At 38.1% G+C, this 15,202-nt stretch overlaps 1 protein-coding gene across 1 annotated transcript in view; it reads right to left on the reverse strand.

The window, feature by feature from the left end:
* Window positions 1–8,408, reverse strand: part of LYPLAL1 (lysophospholipase like 1) — a 38,512-nt gene extending 30,104 nt beyond the window's left edge. Inside the window, exons 1-2 of the mRNA XM_080823775.1 lie at window positions 8,198–8,408; window positions 2,873–2,972 (exon numbers count right to left, since the gene is read on the reverse strand). Coding sequence (XP_080679901.1) covers window positions 2,873–2,972; window positions 8,198–8,291 — 194 coding nt within the window. The 5' untranslated portion in view covers window positions 8,292–8,408. The remainder of the gene's footprint in view (window positions 1–2,872; window positions 2,973–8,197) is intronic.
* Between the last annotated feature and the right edge of the window lie 6,794 nt (window positions 8,409–15,202).

The following is a 15,202-nucleotide window of genomic DNA, read 5'->3' on the forward strand; positions in this document are numbered from 1 at the left end:
AACACTGCAAATGCTCTGAGGGAGAATCATCCTTGCTTGAGAACTACAATTTAAATCATCTCATCATTTAAAAAAAAAAAAAAAGGAACTCTTACAAGTTCAGGCACTATAACCCATGAGAAATCTAAGTGAAAATGATGATTTGATCTAGGAGAGTCTCCCTCACACATTATAAATGTATGGGACCTCCTTTTTTAGAAGTCTGAAATTACATTGCCAAAAATGGTAACTCCTAGCCACATGGAGCTATAAAGCATTGCAACCTGTAACTAGTTTAACCAGTTACTGAACTTTTACTTTTATTTTATGTAATTTTTAATTGAAGTATAAGTAACATACAGTGTTCTATTAGTTTCAGGTATACAATATGCTTCAACAATTCTATACATTTCTCAGAGCTCACCCGATAAATGTAGTCACCACCTGTCAAATGTTATTACATTATTGACTATATTCCCTATTCATCTCTGTGACTTATTTATTTTATAATTGGAAATTTGTACCTCTTAATACCATTTACCTGCTTCACCTATCTCCCACCCACCTCCCTTCTGGCAACCATCAGTTTGTTCTCTGTATTTAAGATCTGTTTTTTGGGGGTTCCTGGGTGGCTCAGTCATTTGGGTGTCTGCGTTTGGCTCAGGTCACGATCCTGGGATCGAGTCCTGCGGTGGGCTCCCTGCTCAGCGGGGAGCCTGCTTCTCCCTTCCTCCCCACTTGTGCTCTCTCTCGCTATCTCTGTTTCTCTCTCTCAAATAAATAAGTAAAAAATCTTAAAAAAAAAAAAAGAATCTGTTTTTTGGTTTGTTTCTTTGTTTGTTGGTTTTATTATATTCCATATATAAGTGAGATCATGTGGTATTTGTCTTTCTCTGACTTATTTCACTTAGCATAATACCTGTAGGTCCATCCATCTTGTTGCAAATGGCAAGATTTCATTCTTTTTTATGGCTGAGTAATATTCCAGTGCGTGTGAGTGTACACACATACACGTGCCACATCTTTATGTGTTCATTTATTGATGGCACGTGGGTTGCTTCCATATCTTGGCTACTGTAAATAATGCTGCAATAATAAACACAGGAGTGCACCTATCTTTTCAAATTAAGAGTTTCTGCTTTCTTTGAAGAAATAATTATTTATTTAATATAAATTTAATTGATCGATCAGCATCCAAATGGAGAAGTGTTGCAAATGTAAAATGCATACCATATTTCAAAGATTTAGAATGAATAAAAGAATGTAATTTATCACTTTAGTAATTTTATGTTGACTACATGTTGAAATGAAAATATTTTGGATATAACTGGTTAAATAACGCGTATTTTAAAATTAGTTTACTTGTTGGTTTTTCCTTTTTTTAATGTGGTGTCAGAACACTTAACTTTACATGTTAGCTCAGATTACATTTCATTGGTTCGCATGGTCCAAAATGTTTCATGGTCTGTTCAAACATGTACTGATGATGAAAATATATAATATCCCAAAGTTACCATGAATTCAGTGAAATAGTTCAGTGATTTTACATTTTACTGATTTTATATTTTACTTAAACACAACAGCACCCACAAATGATACTGGGTATCCATGGAGATTTTTGGATTCTCAGAAATATTTTGGGCCTGAAGTTTGAAATCCACTGGTCTGGAACACATAACAATACTGCTGATAATATAAAATTCATAAGCTGAAAGCATTAATTCTAGAATCTGTTTCTAATGATCTTCCATTCAATTTAGTCAGACAATTACATTTATATTTAGGCTGAAATGAACTTATCTTTCCCATCTCCACAGGAATACCACTGTCCTTCTCCTTCCAAACTTCACTAAAATGAATAGCAAATGACAAGCTCTTTTGACATTTCAAAGGCATTCAACTGAAACAACACAAAAATAACCCCTTGGTCAGTAGGTCTTTAATTTGCACTACCAAACTACTAAACTCCTTTAAAATTATATTAACTTTTTTTAAATCTTAAATTTTACAACAAAATTCTTTTATTGTTCTACCTCTTTCAATTCTACCAACTACAGTAAGTAAAATCTTAATTGCACATAAAAAGGTCCTTGAAGTTCTGGTTCTGATTCTCCTTAACACTAAGTTAACAGAAAAATAAGAACAAAATGCCTGTGTATAAGCACACAGAATAATTAATAAGGATAAATCAAGAACAGATAATGGGAAATCAGAGGGGGATGCAGAGCTCAGCACATAATTTTGGTTACCCAAAAAAGGATCTGCAAACCCCATTTTAAAGTATGTGCTCAGGATAAAAGCCTATGCAGATGCTAACTTAATAATTATAAAAAGCAGTATGACTTCAAAACTATACCAATCTCATGACTGTGCATTTTATTAAACACATTTATGGGTTATATAATCTAAATATTTATTAAGTAGTCAATTCCATATTCCTATTATGGTTTACAGATTCAAAAAACTTAACATTGTTTCTAAATCTTTTTAAGTGTAGAAAGAATGCCACAAAACACTTTGCCTGAGATTACGAACTCTGGCATAACTAAATTATTAGAAAGCTTATACTTGTTGGGAGCTATTATTTTCTTTTTGGGGTAAACGAAGCTAAAAAAGAGAATGTGAAAGATGAGCAATGTGCAGGGCCAGAGTGCTTAGGACAGAGTTTCAGAGCTTCAGAGAATGTTTTACAAAGAGGAAAGAAATGAATTGCCTCACAAAACTTGGCCTCACTGTGGAACTGAGGAGGAAAAAAAAGTTCTAGAAAAAAAGGTACCCCAATTCAAAATACTTTAAATACAGAATGAAGTTTCAAGAACATTCAGCTGGTGTATCTGTTTATATACATTCTATGCCACAGTTACACTGAGCAGTGAGATAAATTACTACATACCTGGGAGGGGCTGTTGGATAAATAATTTTTATGTGTTGGAATGTTAACTCTTGATTTAAAACCTGCTGGATCCATTTTCTCAATCCTTGTCCAGAATCACCTGATGGATCACAAAATATCGATTAAGATAAAACATTTTGACAACACAGTGTATTTAAAAGCATTCTATAACTTTCATATCACACAGAGGCTGGAACAAGGAATACAAAAAATCTCCATATGTAAAAACAGCTGCACAGAAGCCAATTTATCAACATGAGTTAATTGATCAGGCATTAATAACTAAAAATAATTTAGAAAGTTTTACTCCTAACTTCACCATTGATCACTTTAAAGACCTTGTTCAAGTTTGAGTTTCAAGTTTCCTTGTTTGTTTAAAAGGTAAAACAGGCACAAATAGACGAAGTAAATTATTTTCCTAAAAAAATTCTGTATCTGATTTTAAACACTGTCATTTCTTATCTTACCCGTAAAAATAGTAAATTTCTGAAGCAAATATAAACTTTTGTAGATGGAACAATCTAAAACAATTTTCTTGGTTAAAATAACAAGATCTTGGGGCGCCTGGGTGGCTCAGTGGGTTAAAGCCTCTGCCTTCGGCTCAGGTCATGATCCCAGGGTCCTGGGATCGAGCCCATCAGGCTCTCTGCTCTGCGGGGAGCCTGCTTCCTCCTCTCTCTCTGCCTGCCTCTCTGCCTACTTGTGATCTCTCTCTGTCAAATAAATAAATAAAATCTTTAAAAAAATAAAATAAAATAAAATAAAATAACAAGATCTTTCAAAAGGGGTATTTAGCAAACTTTATTTTTAACTTGAAGAAATCTAAATTTAATTTTGATAACAGGTTTATGTGATGTAAAATAACGATTATACATCCCAAGATTGAAAAATAACCAAAATCCATGCAAGAATTAATGTATGGGTATTTCCATTAAAAAATGGAGGGAAATTAGGTCCATGTTATATAGTCCTGAAGAAGAAATTTTAAAGGTAACAGCTTTTAATTTTTTAGATCAGCTCATTAGACATCAACTCAGAGTCTATCTACTGAATACCTATTACTGTGTCAGCCACTGTGCTCACTGCTGGAGAGGCAGTGATGGCAAGATAAGGAAGAAAGAGTCCCTCCTCTCACTGAGGACACAGTTTACTGTGAGAAACACGCACAAGTCAAACAATCATACATGAACATGACAGACAAATACCACCACTGCGAAGATGAGACACTTGGGGCTGCTACGGTTTACTACATTCAGAACTGACCCAGCTAAGGAGTTCAGGAATAACATGAGGAGAAGATAAGCTCTGCAAAGCAAAGTTCAGTTTGTATTTTATCCACTGAGTTATTTGTTTATTTAATGCCTAGATCACAAATGACACAAACTGACCCAGTTTTCAAGACCTACAGGATGGTGAAAAGTGAGGCAAACAAGAAAAGAGCATTTTGGACAGAATACGGCAAATGCTAAGATCCCTTACAGGACGGAGGAGGAGGACATCTAAGAATGCGGGAAAGAGTAGTGAGCACAAGACGAGGCTGGAGAAACTGTAGGGATGTGGCAAATCCTAACAGCGTGGAGCTGCTTTTTGGCAGAAAGGTGGCTGTCTTCTAAGGGTCACTCTGGCAACCGTGTGACGACAGAAGGGACAAAAGTAGGTGTGGGGAGATCAGTTAGGAGGCGACTGTCCAGATGACCGATGCTTAAATTGGGGGGTCTAGCAATGGCGTGCACGGTAATAGGTGCAAGCATACTTACGAGAGAAAATAAATAGGTATTGGTAATAGATTAGTTATAAGGGCAATGGTGGAAGGTTTCAAGGACGACAGCGAGGTTTCTGGCCAGGATAACTGAGTGAACAATGGAACTACACACTGAGATACGAAATGCATGAATCAGCAGGTCTACACTCACTATACTGCCTACAAGGTCCTCTACCTGGGGTTGAGCAAACTATAGCCAGCAGGAAGCCAAAAGCCAAAAGCCGTAGTAAGCTATGAATGGTTTTTATATTTAAAGAGTTGCTAAAAAATAAAGAAAAAGGAGAAAAAGGAAGGGAGACAGAAAAGAAAAATGTGAAAGAAACTATATCTGGTTCGCAAAATCTGAAATGGCTGCTACCTGACCCTTTACAGGAAGTTTGCTGACCCCTGCCTCCTACCACCCTCGCCAGTACCCTCTGGATATCCTGGCCTACTCCTCTCCCTCCAGAGAAAACGCCTGACTTGCTGTTCCCTTGAATGTCAGGGAACCTACCTCAGGGCCTCTCTCCTGCCTTCTCCCTTGTCCACGACAGTCTAACCCAACACCCACATGATTCACTCACTCAGGTCTAGCTGCTGAAGTACCACTTTCATAGTGAGGCCTACTCTGACCACCTTAGCTAAACTATCACCCACAATACCTCCCATCCTCCTTGTCTTGCTTTCTCTTTTTTCCACAGAACTCACTACTATCCACTATGCAGTATTTCCTCCAATGGAATGTAAGTTCCACAAGAGCCGGGGCTTTTTGTTTGTTTCGTTCATTAATATATGCCTGGAGCCTAGAACAGTGCCCTGCACACTGGCCACATAATAGATATTTCCTGAATGAATGGATTAATAAGTGAACGATTATGAGTCAGTTGGATAAACATGTCCAGAACTCAAAGGAAAATTAAAATAGAGACACGAATTTATGTTACCATATAGAGGAAAACAGAATCCTTGGACATATGTGCACATTAGCCTGCAGAGAAAAATGCAAAATGAAGAGACCACAGAACCAAATTCTGAAAAGCCCCAATATTAACAGACAGAATAGGATGAGACTGGAAAATCAATTATAAGGACTAAACAGGTAGTAAGTACCAAGAAAGTCTTTCAAGAACATCCAATGTTGCGGATGGTTCAAATAAGATGACTGAAAAATGTTCCCCACATTTAGCAATCAGCGGTTACTAGTAAAGTTACTAGTAACTTCACTAAGCGCCAACTCAGTTCGCTTTGATTTATTGCATGAGGAAAAAGCAAAATATGCATAATATGGGTCTGTGTGAACCTTATAGCGCAGTTTGGGAATTAAAAATTAAATTTGGAAATTACAAATAATGGATACCATTAAAAGAAGTGACATAATGTTCTAGAGGAACATACAACAGAGTGAATTAATCTAAGCTGGGAAGCTTAATGAAGCTAATTAAACTATTACTTGCTTTTATCATCCTGAAAGAAGGTACCTGTTTGGTATTTTAGGCATAGGAATGGCTCAAATTAAGTTGGCTATCTATTATTCACATTCCCATACCTTCTTCTATGACTACCATAGCCTAGGAGAGAACATCAGCCTTTTAGGATTAAAAACAAAAACAACCTGCCTCTGAATATACTTTTCCAACCTTGAAAAGCAAAACTTAAAGCTACAAAGTAACATCCGTTCATCCATTCACAAGGCCCACTTTTTAAAAAGCCTGCACTTTATTCTAAGAGCATGTAACAACTATTAAAACTGGTTTGCCTGTATTTAGATTAACCAGAACCCAAACATCTATAACATAACCACATATAGTTAAGTCTAATGTAAAATCATACTCCTAGTATGGGTTTTAATTTACTGCAATGGAGCTCTAACTATATGGTAATTGCATTTCATTTGCATAATTAGCAGAAGAATTCTTTGGATAAACTCTGTTCAAAGTACAAAAGGAAAAATATATATTTGGGGTTTACAATTTATAAAGATGTAAGTAATTTGAAATTGAAGAGAGTAAGGATGGTACTTTAAGCAAAGTGGCCCACGGGAAAAAAGAAAAGTCTAGGAGTACTTCCTAACAATATTACAAAACAATCATTTATTACAAAGGCTACAGTATCTGGGAATTTCTGGATGCTTATAAATGAACCCCCATGGGGCCCCAAATAGTACCAGGAACAGTCTCTTAGTTGTAAGGCTTTGGTGTCCTCCTAGAGACCTCAATTCACCATTCTAAATATATTTCATTAGCGAAGTCCTTCCCGTTCAACATCTTTGGCCCATTTCTTCCCTATTTCCAAAATGAAACAGCCTAGCTCAGAGTTTTTCCACCTTACCCTTCCAGAGTCAGAGAGATCTGGGTGCGAATCCTAATTCCACTACCACTCACAGCAACAGCCAAGTGACCTTGAGCAAGCTGTTCAACGTATCAGGGCTCATTTTAAAAATGAGAATACCTCCCATAACTGCCCATTTCCAGGTCTCCACCTTGTACCTTTCCAATCCCCTCTACTATTCAACTACAAGCCTCAGCTCAAGTCCATGTTCTTGGTCAGATCGGTAAAATCTCAGCTCTTCTTCTTCCAAATGCCTTAATATGCCTAACCACAGTTTTGTTTTTTTTTTTTTCCTTACAATTCTCTTGGCAGTAAATCACGTACCATCTTGTGATCTCCCATCCACTGCTGACTCAAACTAATTGAATTGTTTTTGTTTTTAACTTTAGGTAGGCGCCCTAAGGACACCGGCTGCATCTCATTTCTTTAAAAAAGTATTTCCCAAGAACTTACCCTAGGCCAAGCACTAGGGATGCAAAGATTAAAATAAGGGTCCTTACTCTTGAGGAAGGGAAAGTGAAGTGGGAAAGACAGGCTTAAGTCATTACAGATGAGTGTAAGGAAAGCTATACAGAATTTAGCACACACACCACTAAGGGCGGGCAGTGGAAGGAAGGTACCTGCCCTGGGGACTGAGAGTGGAGTCTGTGCTTGTATCTCGGGGGCTTAAGGACAGGAACGGGAAAGAGGAAGGAGGAGGAAGGAGTAGCAAGAAAGAAAGGAAAGGGAGAAAGTACTCCAGCCCTGGCACAGCGCCTCGCAGAAAGGACATAAATATTAAGTTAACTGTCTCAACTGTCCACAGTGGTACAAGAGACTGGAAAAATAAAGTGGCAAATAATCTAAGGCGGTTGAAAACCCCAATCACTAATAGCTGACGCTGGAAAGTACTAAATCATTGGTGTCTAGTAGAAAACTTACCTTACTAACTTGCTTCGTTTAAACTCGAGGGAGAACAGTGAGGGGGAGGGGGCGGTAGCAAGGGTTGCAATGGAGAGTGTTGCGGATGGAGGGATGGCCCAGTGGTGGGACGCAAGGGCCATCAGGGAGCACGATGGGCCAGTGATCGAGAAAGGGAATACACGGTGGAGAAGGCCCTGTGTCCGCAGCCGCGGGGTGAGCGAGGCGAGGATCGCCCTCCCCGAGTCCACTGAGCCCTATCGAGGCCCAGCGACTCCTCCACTAGGGCTACACTAGGGGACCCCAGGGGAGGACGATTCCCAAGCAGAAAACTAGGATGTAAAACTGTAATCCACCTGAGCCGTGCAGGAAGATCAGAGAGGCGCTGTGCCTCCCAGCTGGCGACACGATGCAACGCTGCAACCGAACTGAACCCGACACAGACGCCATTGCTTCCGCCCGAGAAGTTTCGTGGGCCCCGCCCCTCCGCTGCCCCGCGGGCCCGCGCACGTAGGCACGCAGGGGGCGCGCCTGGAGACGCGCATGCGCGATGGGGCTGGTACGGTCCTGCCTTTGGGTCAAGTCTGAGGCATCTCTTGCTTCCCTGAGAGTCTGGTTTTGCAGAGGGTTGTTTTGCGCAGGTGACAGCTTCGGTAAGGCTAGTGGGTACATTTATTTGCCGCAGGATTTTTAACTGCAACCCTGAAATTCAGGATTGCCTTTTTATTTGGAGAAATACTGGTGTTATTATGTTCAAAGTTTAACAGATAAAATCATATTTTACCTTCCACTTTGGGCCTTGAACAGGATGTTTGTAGCTTTTTACATACAAAATAAGACTATATAATATAACTATATTATATAACTATATAATAACTGTAGTTTTAAAAAATAGTTTACACAGCAGATCTAAGGAGGTACCGTTTCACACCCATTAAGTTGATTGTTATTAGAAAACCAAAATAAATGTTGGTGATGATGTGGAGAAATTGGAACCCCTGTGCATTGCTGATGGGAATGAAAAATAGGGCAGCAGCTGTGGAAACAGTTTAGTTGTTCCTCAGAAAGTCAGATGATTACCATATGATCTAGCAATTCTGCTTTTAGTTATGTATGAAGAAATGAAAGTAGGAACTCGGACAGATATTTGCACAGCAGTGTTCATTATTCACAAGAGCCAAAAGGTAGAAGCAGCCCAACCAGCCATTAATGGATGGATAGAAAACAAATGTAAATACGTACAATGGAGTATTATGCAGCCCCCAAAAGGAATGAAATTCTGATACATGCTACAACATACATGAACCTTGAAAACAGTATGCCAAGTGGAATAAACCAGACACAGAAGGATAAATATTGCATGATTCCACTTAGATGAGATACCTAGGATAGGCATATTCCTAAAGACAGAGAGTAAAGTAGCAATTATCAAAAGTAAAAGGGAAAGGGAAATGGGGAGATGTTTCGTGGGCATAGGGTTTCTGTTTGGGGTAACGAAAAATTTCTGGAAATAGTGATGATGATTGTACAACATTGCGAATGTACTTAGTGTTACTGAACTCTACTCTAGAAACTCGTTAAAATGGTACATTTTACATTATGTAAAATTTATCACAATTTTTAAACTACTAAAAATGAATGGAATTACCTTCTATAGAAAGACCTAACCATAGACATCTTTTAATGGGAAGGACTGTAGACCCAGGAAATGGCTCTTTCCTCATGTAAAATTTATCAGACAATGAAGTAGAACTTTAAGTGCCATTAAACACCAATCTTCTGTTCATTGTAGTTTGCATCATGTTTAAGCAATTCCAACTTATCTTTTCTTTGTTGATGGTACTCACCCTACTCCCAAGTGACTAAGTTGCTTAACATCATGGCTCAGTTGGCAAGATAAGCTCTATTCCATCACAGTGTTGGACCAATGCTGTCTATGGGAATGGTCCTACACCCCTTTAGTTCACCAGATCCAAAAGGAGCTCTGAGTCATTTCACTAAAGTCTCTAGATCTTCAGCTGAGAGTACTGAGAATGAAGTCATTCTAGAGGACAGACTGGGGTGGACTGACCTCTGATAATCAATTCTTAAAAAATACTTCTATCTGTAGGCCTGCCTTCCACACATGAATTCTGGATCACTTTCAAGAGCCAGGTGAGAAGAGGGCAGTGTTATACTAGGAGAAACCACTTGGAGATATGCCAGGTAAGGCTTGAAGTTCTACTCTTAGAACTCCATTACTGCCAAAGAACCTGGCTGCTCATCATCTCATGCTTTGAAAAACAGCAGAAAATCAGAAACATAACTATTTGCTAATATAGTATAGCTAATACATACTGTTAATACTGATACTACATAGCTGAAAATCATTGGGATTTAGTAGGTGCCAAGTGTTGTCATAAGTAAGTTTCCATAAAATTCTGTACTATTGGTTTCTGTTCTTGCCAGTGAAGCTCAAAAAAGTAAGGAACTTGGCCCAAGAGCATCCTGCCAGTCATTTGTGGAACCTGGGCTCATATATTAGGCCTGACTCCAAAGTCCAGGTCCCTAACTGTTACACATTTACACGTGAGCTCACAAAAATAAGACAGGGCATGCCCCAACTATTTCATTTCAAAAGCAAAACAACAACAACAACAACAAAACCCAAACCCCCAAATACTTCTGGGATTTGGACTGTAGCCCTTTAGAGTCTCTACTGATTAGGAGTTCTTACATTACTTTAGATATCCCCCAAGTCTCCTGGTATTCGTTCCTGGCTTATTTCTCTACCTGAATGAAAACCATTTGGGGCAGATAGAAGAGCAGTCCTGGAAGTCTGGGATTCTGAGTTTCACCTAGAACTGAGTCTTCCCAGATTCAGGATCCTTATTAGGATAAACCAGATTTTCCCAAACCTAATCAAAGTGCTCTTTTATTTCCAGTGATTTAAATGCTTAGCTATTATTGCTGTTCCTTTCATCTTTATTTATAGAACAAACAGAAGGTTTTAGATTACTATATTTAGAAGTGCCATCTGGTAGGCAAACTATTGAACAAAAATGTTTTGTTTCTTTCATGTAACTACATTACTTTGAAATGTAATTAAGTTTCAGAATGGTTGTTTGCTTCTTTTATGGTGGATCTTTTGCCCTATTGAACTGGGGGAAAATTCTTCCTGGTAGATTTTTATTCATGCATTCTTTTACTCTTTGTATATCTCTTAATATTTTTGTTGTTACTCATTTGCTTTTTAGACAGCCTATTTGCCCATTATTGATGTACTCCACTTTTGGTAACTTCAGTGCCTAAGAAAAGCTAGCAAACAAAAGAAAAGTTAAAAAAAAATCTCCCTTTTTGTAGGGTTTTAATATCTATTGGAATCTAAAGATATAAAGACAAGATCAGAATCTAGTTTGCTTTTCCACTCTGGTTTAGAAACTCTTGAGGACACACTTGTTGACTTAAAAAAAAAAAAATGGATTGAAAGACCAGTCATTGACAGTAGTAGTATGTTTGGTACTTTCAAATGATTTCAGTTGAGTGAAGTTTCCATTCGTCATATAGACAATGCACAGTTATGCTTCTTGTTTTCCTGGTTCTTGAGCATGAGACTGTATCCTTTCCATTGGTTCGTTTTTATCTGTTGAATTATTTAAAAGTAAAGAGAAACACATGGATGGAAATAACAGGTACATGTTAGACACTATGTCTCAGCATTAGGTAATTTTAAAAATTTTATAAATTAACAAAGTAAGGTCCTTTGTATCTTCCCTTTATCCATTTATGAAAGAAAAACTAGAAAAAACTGAAAGGTCCTGAATTCTTACAAAACAGTAAAACTCAACTCTTTAGGAAGGAACAGTTGTATGAGTTTATAAACTTTAATATAGCCATTGCTTCAGTTCTAGGGAGCTTAAACTTGCATTTGTTATTCTAGACACAGCCCTTCTAGGTACAGATAAGAGGAGTCCCCCTACTTCTACTAGATATGCAAGGCATAGTTGGGGTCTTTTTAGAGCAGATAGGTCACCTGGGACATTGTGATCTGGGCTAAGGCAGCATTGGGGAGGTGGGCACACGAGACTCAGATAATGACCAAATGCAGTTTTGGAGCCTGGGTATTTATAACTCCTGCTGCACTGTTAACAAAAGGATTCCCACCAGTACAGTGTGCAGGCCCTGGATGAAGACTGCAGAATGGGTGAATTCCTCCTTTGAGCGTAGGCTGGGTGGTCAGCGCCAATACAGTGACGTCTGCCCATGTTCTCCACATTGTCACATGACTTTTCTTTAGGAAAAGATTGTCTCCCTTTTGAGCACCTCCCATGACCAGTTCTTATATTCCCAAGCTACTCTTTTATTCTATTTTCTCTAAGTCCTTGTAGTCGTCTTGGGGGTCCATTTATAGATCTTACTATCGCCTGGGTACTCTAGAATCCATTCCTTGCTCTTCTACCACAGGCCTTGATGGAGAGCTCTTCAGAGTCACAGCAACAACCATTGGCAATTCCTAATCAGATCCTGTTTCCTTGAGGGCAGTGAAGGTTAAATCTTCAAACCCTCCCATTTGCTGAGGGGACTCTGTTGCATTCTATACATCTATTACAAAGAAAAGGAAGACAAGCAAACAGAGTAATTTCCCTATCTATATAGTCTGAGCATCTATATCCTGCTATGTGCAGTGAAGAGGAGATGAAATATATATGTTATCATAATAGTATGTAATAAGAAGAATTTTGAAATGATACTAAGGAGTTCCTTTTCCAACTTCGGGAATTATAGGCTGACGTTAGACCGGCCATTGGGTCTCTCGACTGTGTTTCTCCAACTGTGAAATAAGGGAGCAGGGCTTGATAAGCTTACAAGTTCTAGGTTTGATGATTCTAGGATCCATGAAAGTCTAAATATGGAACACTTGGTATTTTTGTAAATGTACTTCTGATATTTAACTGTCCTCATAAAATTATGGCTCAACACTGTTAATTGTTCTGCACAAACTCCATTTGGTAGTACGGAAAGAACAGCCAGTGTGATTGTCTTCCTTCCTTGTGTGCCCGACTTCAGCATTGTCACTCTCTCTTCTTACTCTTTCCCTGTTGGTGAGTAAAAGCCAGTGGGTACAGAAGAGTTGAAAAGGCTCTTTAAAAGAATAACTAGATAATAGAAATCAGTCTCAATTTAAAAAGTAAGTGTAATTTATTCCAAAGTGGATTCTTTCAGAATATGTACGTGTAAACACAAGTGTGTATATCTGTCTGTCTCTTTATCTCTATCATTGACCAATAGAAAATATTTTATGTAAAGTATGACAGTGGATTTTCTATCATCATATCTGTCTTTTATTAAGAAAATAAAAGAGCTTTGTAAAATTCTCCTTAATTTACATTCTAAAAGCAAATAGCATTCCTTTGTAGTATTATACTTTCTGAGAATTTACTTTCTTATAAAATGCTGGCAAAATGTCAGGTTTTAAGAGCAAATTTTCATTATATAGGTTAAAAATAGATGCAAGTGTATATATACAAAGTAATTGAAAGCAGGGTCTTGAAGAGATATTTGTACATCCCCGTTTATAGTAGTGTTATTTACAATAGCCACGTGATAGAAGCAACCCAAATTCCATCAAGAGATGAGTGGACAGATAGACAAAGTATGGTATATACATACAATGGAATATTATCCAGCTTTAAAAAGCAGGGAAATTTTGTCACATGCTAAAACATGAATGGACCTTGAGACCATTATGCTAAGTAGAATAAGCCAGTCATAAAAGGACAGATACTGTATGTTTCTGCTTGTATGATATATCTAGAGTACTCAAGTTTATAGAAAGAGAAAGTAGAAGTGTGGTTACCAGGGGGAAGGGGAGGAGTTATTTAATGGGTGCAGGGTTTCAGATAGAGTTTCACATTTAAGAGATGAAAAGGTTCTGTTTTACAACAATGGGACTATACTTAACACTGTAGAATGGTACACTCATGAATGGTAAGGATGGTGAATTTTGTTGTTAAATGCTTTCTATCCCAGTAGATAAATGGATGAAAGTGACAAAATAGGAGTTTCAAGCAGTGCATTATTCAGAATGTTAATTTAGCATTTTTATACATTTTCATTTGTATACATTTGTTTCATTTGCCTTTACAGAGGTTAACAGAGTAAAGGAATGTGAGTGAAAATAAGGATCTTTATTAAACTGTGTTGAAAACCTGAAATCCCACAAACAATACCGAATTAATTATAGACAAAATTGTCAATGTTCTGGGGGGACAGGTGCAGTGGATTGGAGACAGGGAACCTAAGTGTGAATCCTTATTCTGCTGGTCCTGTGATCTCATAAGTTGCACTTTCTAAAGGGCAAGAACTATTTTATTTATCTCTGTATTCTCTTGAAATACCTACAGCAGAATTATAAATATTACTTGTTGGAAATTTAAGTATGCTTTTAATTGAGTTATATTTTGAAGAAAGAGAGTGAATGAAGAGTGAAACTCTACACTCTTTCAGGCACCTGCTTGTTATTGGCTATATTGGCAGGAGCTAGAGGTGGGCAGGCCAAGACTTGGAGAAAACCAGACAGGGCCAGAGTCAGGATCACAGTATTGGGACTGGATTCCACCTTTACTTGCGAAGCAGAATTCTTTGCAAAACACAGAGCCCGTTATCAAGAAATCTTGTGGTGGGAATCAGACAAAACTAGGACATGATGCTGAGTGAAAAGAACTAGGTCAAAAAGTATAAGGAGAAGAAAGAGCCTTAATCCAGGAAGATCAGTTGCTTAAAATGTGGCATGTGTGATTGGAGCACTGAAGTCAACCAGCCCACGAAGAGAGGATGTTGTTCTATAGCAAGTCTATTGATTTGATGGTAGTGAGGGTGGTGAGGGCATGTTTGTGGTGCCCTTTAAGATTCAGCTTAAAGTTATGGACCATCTTAAAAGAAAGGGACAGATATCAACACACACACACACACACACACACACACACACACACACACACACTTCAAACCCACTTTAAATGTATCCTGAACCCACCAAAGGACTCTCTAGAAATGTGTAAATCTCAGGCATGACCCTGCTTCAGGTTTCTATATTTTTGAAATCAACAGCACATACAATTACTGGCCACAGGTTCATTCCAATTCCCAAAGCAAGGCTTTTAAAGGCCCCTTTGTCTTAGACCCTCAACCAAACCAAAGCAAGGCTATTTGGCTGGTCTAGCTACCATGTGTCATCCCGTTTAGTTGGTACAAGAAAAATAATTAACTTCTATAGTGATTGTCTCCAAAATTTTCCCACTGGATGCCTCATCAGTAAAACATTTCTACCAAATTTCTTATATGTGCATATTTATTTGTTTATAAGTTTTATGAATGTCCTATTT

The sequence above is a fragment of the Martes martes genome (genome assembly GCF_963455335.1).
Source record: "Martes martes genome assembly, chromosome: 15".
NCBI lineage: Eukaryota > Metazoa > Chordata > Mammalia > Carnivora > Mustelidae > Martes > Martes martes.